Consider the following 6,074-nt stretch of genomic DNA (forward strand, 5'->3'; position numbering starts at 1 on the left):
TAAAGAGCTGTTTTGAAATTACTTTTGGCTGCTGTGACATCACCAGGTAGTACATTTGGTAAAGACCAATAAAAATAATTACAAAACCTCTCTGCCAATAAAGCTAGTTTTCAGTTTTTCCCCTCCCCACCAGACAACTCCCAGACAATCCTAGAAACTATTTTTGATGTGAGATTGTCTCTTTGCCAAGAAGGTATTTTTGTTTCAATTAAAATGTCAAAAACAAACAACACGAGTAAGGTATTTAATTTGATATTGAGATAAAAAATCTGATTTGGACAGTTTAAATCCTCCTGTTCTCCTTTTGAGACTGTGTCTTTCTTCTGTGTTATACTTTCAACAAAGACACTATGTCCAGGTTCATATTTTAGTCTACTTTCATATCGTTCTACTCGCATATGCTAGTTACAAAAGAAAATAACATCGTGACTTTTTTCTTTTCATTTTATCAGATGATCTCATTGGTGTATTGATGTCTATTGGCATGTTACGCAAGATGATGAAACATGCCGGTAAGTGATCCTCCATTGACTCAATCGATGCATACATTCAGTGTGAATTTCCAGAGCTGTTTGTATGGCATTCTAGTGGTGCTTTAGTTACATTAACTGAGTTACAATTGGCCTAGTATCAATGCACGGGCACGCATACTGATCAAGCTAACGTTATTCTAAGCCGGAAAACAAAAATTTGTTTCTTATTGGACCAGGTAGTCTCATCCCATCCTGTTTCACTCCATTTCTCCTGTTTTGTGCCTTTATGAACACGACCCTGGTCGCAACACCAAGGCAGAAATGCCAAGGCAGTACAGGACGTTTATAGAGTATGTCATTTTGTTTATGTGGTTCCAAASGTCCCTCTGTTAGGAAGAATGTCAAATATGCAAACGGCTCACAACTTCTTCTAAGGTTTGATGAATATCCCCACTATGTTTGTAATTCCTTCTAAGATAAGAACCAACTTCAGTCATTGTAAACAAATCAAGCTCTCTCTCTCTCTTTGGCGCCACGTATACTCTCTCCCTCTCTCTCTCTCCCTCTCTTTGGCGCCACGTATACTCTCTCCCTCTCTCTCTCTCCCTCTCTTTGGCGCCACGTATACTCTCTCTCTCCACTCTCTCCGGTACATGATTCTTTCACTTGCACTCTGTCCCTTCTCTCCCTCTCTTTCTCCCTCTCCCAGAGGCAGCCATGGCCTGTCTAGCGGTGGACCCTGCCATCCTGCTGCTGATCGTGGGGGTGCTCATGTTCTTCATCACCTTCTGTGGCTGTGTGGGCTCCCTCAGAGAGAACATCTGCCTCCTACAGACAGTCAGTGGTCTAGCCCACTTCTAACTCTTTTTAAAAGAGCATCCTCAAATCAAAATCAAATCAAATGTTATTGGTCACATTCACAGAATACACAGAACAGGTGTAGACTTCACCGTGAAATGCTTACTTACGAACCTATTCCCCACAATGCAGACTTTTAAATATTTTATAAATAAAACCTTCATGCCTACCTACCTTCCTTGAAGAAATCAGTGATCTGTTAAGGATTGGTGGGTGAAAGCAATAAGATAGAAATGGTGCTTTCACATAGCCAAACGTATGAATCAGTGATCTCTACCTCAAGGAAGGCAGGCTGGAAGGAAGGATGCATTCTAACAATATTGGAATTGGACCACTGCCAATTATCAGCTGTGTTGTGCTCTATCATTTGAATAGCCTAGTATGAGATACTTTAGTCCTCCTCAGGTTATCTGCTGATGGGGGGTTTTGACCCCTGAAAGATTACCAGGCTAATACATTCTTATCCATAAGACTTGAGTGACATGCCCTCAGACTGAACAAATGATTAACTCTTCCTCTCTCTCTCTCTTTCTTTCTCGCTCTCTCTTTTTCCTTCTTTCTTTCTTTCTTTCCTTCCTTCCTGCCTTCCTTCCTTCCTTCCTTATTTACTCCAGTTCTGCATCTTCCTGACTATCATCTTTCTGCTGCAGCTAGCTGCAGGTGTCCTGGGCTTCATCTTCTCAGATAAGGTACTGTATCTCCACTAGGAAAGGATAGAATTATCAGAGTATCACTATGAGAATTATGGGGGTATCACTGGGAATTATGGGGGTATCACTATGGGAATTATTTCTATTGGTTGTATCATGCAGCATTTTATTACCCATAATAAACTGTACATGTCGGTTCCCCCTAAGAATTCTACTCTGGGAACTCATTCCCACACGTCCCGTCTCCTCCACCCCTGCCTCTAGCTAGGTCATTATACCTTGACCAGGTCCCAATATTCTGTCCTTCTCCAGTTCTTGATAAAGAAGTGCAACATCTCTCTTTGAGGTCAATTCAATAGATTGTTACTGTCCCCAAAGGGCAGTTATTGTGCAGAATAAAATCTGCGTAATTGAAACGTACACACAGCATATACAGCAAGAGGAAAATCATTGAAAGAGAAAGATTTGCCGTGAATTCACAATATTTACAAGAGCAGCCAACGAAAGGCATGCTTTTGGATTAGACTTTCATACATTGTGACTGTTGAATATGGTTGGCTTTCTAATGTTCTATTGGCTCCGTTAGTGCTCATATCAGTTCATTTAAGTAATTACCGTAAGATAAGGGTCATAAATATGATAATGACGACAAAAATGCTAATGTACATTTAGAAGAGGAAGTAATTTTTTTAGGCTGTTTGCCAGTCTGTGACTTGTGGCCAGAGAGCGCCCTCTGCTGCTAGTTGCCTTCAACTGCACTTCACCGGTCGATTTAATTCATCCAGCAGCAGGCTGTTGGTTTTCAGAGGAATGTACTACGTGTATACTTTGTGTGCGCGTGCCACTGTGCGTGCTTGCTTGCGTGTGTGTTCATGTGTGTAAAGACATAGAACGCAGCTTAAAGAAAGTCAGGTCTGTTTTCTAACTATGGGGGTATATATACCAGGATTTACTCAGGATAAATAAATGGTGTGTAATTCAATGGCCCCTGCTTGTGGAACAATCTTGTCTTGCTCAGGGTAATTGAGTGTATTAGTTGATTGACTAAACAAATTATTTAAAGCAAATGTCATCTTTTTTTCTGTATTTTTTAAAGGCACGGAATAAAGTGAGTGAGATTTAACAATGCCATCGTTCATTATAAGGGATGACATTGACCTACAGACCTCATCGATTTTGGTCAGAAAGAGGTGAGGAGTGGACCCACGTATAACTGGAAAACAAACACTGTCTCACTGTAATACTTGTTGTTCAAAATACACGTTGACTAGAACAAGTAACTGTAGACGAGCGATCAGCGTACTACTAGTTTATCCTACTGTATTACTATGTTATTAGTATTGAAGGTTTCTGTCAGATTTGGTCGAGGTTTTGAGATGACCCTTTTAGGTTCCTCTATCGTTCAACTGAAAACAACAGTTCAGTTCATTGTATAGTCTTAATCAGAAATGTGTCTCACAAAGCTCTTGAGTTAAAAGACAACATCTACACACCACACTGAGTTTCACACAAATACAGACTGACAGCTGTTGACTACACAGGTACATCTACACACCACACTAGAGTTCACCAAATACAGACTGACAGCTGTTGACTACACAGGCTACACAATCCATTACCAATGATTTTGTCCTCGTCTCCTCAGTTCAGCTGTTGTGGAGGTGTCACCTACACCGACTGGTCTCAGAACATGTACTTCAACTGCACCACAGACAACCGCAGCCAAGCGCGTGCTCTGTTCCCTTCTCCTGCTGCCTGCTGTCTAAAGATGAGGTCAGGGGTTAGAGATCGGGGCTTGGGGGTATTACAATCATCTTGCCAGCACTTGTTACAGTGGTTAAATCATGACAGGCATACAGTTAAGTGTGCTATTTTTATGTTCCACTTTATTGTCAAGTGTGGTTTAGTTTCAACAGAGCACAATGTGCATGCTCATGTACGTGCTTGTGATTTATCTTGTGCATTGTAATTAAAATGTATCTCTCTCTGCCTCTCTCTCTCTCTGCAGGCGGTCATAAACAATGTGTGGTCGGGGGATGCAGGAGCTGCCATTCTGCAGGCTGGTGCCTTCATCCACCAATGGCTGCATCGACAAGCTGGTAACTGGATCCACAGCAACTTGTTCATGCTAGGGGGCGTCGCCCTGGGTCTGGCATCCCCAGGTAAACATCAACACACACTTGTATAGTCTATTTCAGGGTTGGGTCCATCGTGAATTGATGTCACTCAATTCCTTCAAATCAAACATTAGAAATACATAGCTTCTCCTTTTCATGTTATTAAGAAGTAATTGAAAGTAGATTTAGTTATTTTAATTGTTAAATTGGAATTTCAGTTTACTTCTTGAATTGACTGACTTCAATTTAATTTGACCCCAGCCCTGGTCTATTTAGATTCACATTGTAACTCTMTGGGCACATCATCTAGAAGTGTAGAGAGGGTCAGRAACCACRTGAAGTTACTTCTCTAAAGTCACTTCATTGCTCACCCAGCCTCTATTGTTTTCCTGTGTTCTCTCTCTGTCATTAGCTGGTGGGGATCCTCTTGTCTCAGATTCTGATCAACCAGATAAAGGACCAGATTGAGCTTCAGAACTACAACCTGCAGCACCGTACAGACCCTTGGCAGTAACCTGGTCATGATCAGGTCCTACCCGATCAAACTGGACCAGGACTAGATCATCAACCCCAGGGTYACCCAGGGGGTGTGGGAGTCTGGAATTCTACCCCYTTCTGCTGGATGGGGCTCAAGCTTTCATGTAGATGTTGTTCAATTTCAAGGCTGCTTGATCATTTCAATGGTGCAAGGACTGGCTTTGAGGCCAAAGATTCTGGTTGGATGATCCACCATTTGACAAGAGTCGAGACGTCGAAGTGGTCTGCTCTCTTTCTGMGTTCTTGATTCTTATGCRTGTCTATTTTTGTTCAGTATATATTCTAACCAACTGAGCTACCAGAACCAATGGTTTATTTCCTGAATGGGTTGATGTGGCTGAGGGACAAGACCCATGTGAAATGGCTGAGAAACCAAGATTCMGAAAAAGTCCAGATGCYTGGACAGTGTGTCAATGTCTRCTTGTTTCKTTTTAGCTCACCCAGTATCCCGGATGGTTAGCGTTTTCACTTTATGAYCAATGGAATGGTCARTGTTGAAACTCTGCCCACCCTGTGCCCCAGGGGAGCTAAAAGGRATGMATCTAATCAGGAAGTACTCCAGCCAGACAGCCAATGGAGAACTCCTCCATTCACACCTATTCGTCATTTGACTCATCTCAAATATGGCACGATCTGTAATTTATTGAAAAGGGGAAAAAACCCAGCAACCGGAGTACAAACAGTGCTGAAATAATGTAGACTCTGTCCAGTTGCTTTTTTGTCAATGCGGTTTACGACATTGATCTGTTATTTGTATCCATCCAGTTATCCCCTAATACTCTCATAGGGTTGAGAACAAGACAATTCTGCCGGCACTTCTCAAATATGGAAGAGCAAACCCAAGTAATGTAATAAAGCTCATTAGCTAATGGTGTTTATGTTAAATCTCCCAACTGTAGTTTTCCATGCATGCTATAACAAGTTTTATAAAACTGGGTCTTTTGATCGCTGATTGGCTGAGAGCTGTGGGTATATCAGACCATAAACCACGTGTATGACAAAGCCTTTCTTTTTACTGTGCCAATTATGTTGGTAACCAGTTTGTAATAGCAGTAAGGTACCTCGGGGATTGTGGTATATGGCCAATATACCACGGCTAAGGGCTGTACCTAGGCACTCAGCGTTGCGTCTTGCCTAAGAACAGCCCTTAGCCGTGGTATATTGGCGATATACCACACCCCCTCGAGCATTATTGCTTAAATAAGTCATTGCACCTACAGCCTTTACAGTAAAGTGTTACCCAATTTATTTCTACACATTTTAAGGGATATTCCAATTTAGTTTTACATCAAATCCATTCACACAGAGTAAATTGTTGCCCCCCCCCTGCCTCCAGAACAGCCTGAATTCTTCAGGGCATGGATTCTACAAGATGTGGCGTTCAAACGTTGCTCTATAGGTATCAAGGGACTTAACGTTTGACAGGAAAACATTCCCCA

General features: G+C 41.9%; 1 protein-coding gene across 1 annotated transcript; it reads left to right on the forward strand.

Moving 5' to 3' along the window:
• Positions 1-484: 484 nt before the first annotated feature.
• On the forward strand, positions 485-4,612 carry LOC112078857 (tetraspanin-33-like). The gene is made up of 7 exons (XM_070442162.1): positions 485-512; positions 1,183-1,310; positions 1,946-2,020; positions 3,627-3,761; positions 3,990-4,143; positions 4,360-4,421; positions 4,511-4,612. Exons 1-7 carry the CDS (start codon positions 485-487, stop codon positions 4,610-4,612), a joined length of 684 nt encoding a protein of 227 aa, XP_070298263.1.
• The last annotated feature ends 1,462 nt before the right edge of the window (positions 4,613-6,074 follow it).

This window comes from Salvelinus sp. IW2-2015, unplaced genomic scaffold (assembly GCF_002910315.2).
Source record: "Salvelinus sp. IW2-2015 unplaced genomic scaffold, ASM291031v2 Un_scaffold6385, whole genome shotgun sequence".
NCBI classification, from domain to species: Eukaryota; Metazoa; Chordata; class Actinopteri; order Salmoniformes; family Salmonidae; genus Salvelinus; species Salvelinus sp. IW2-2015.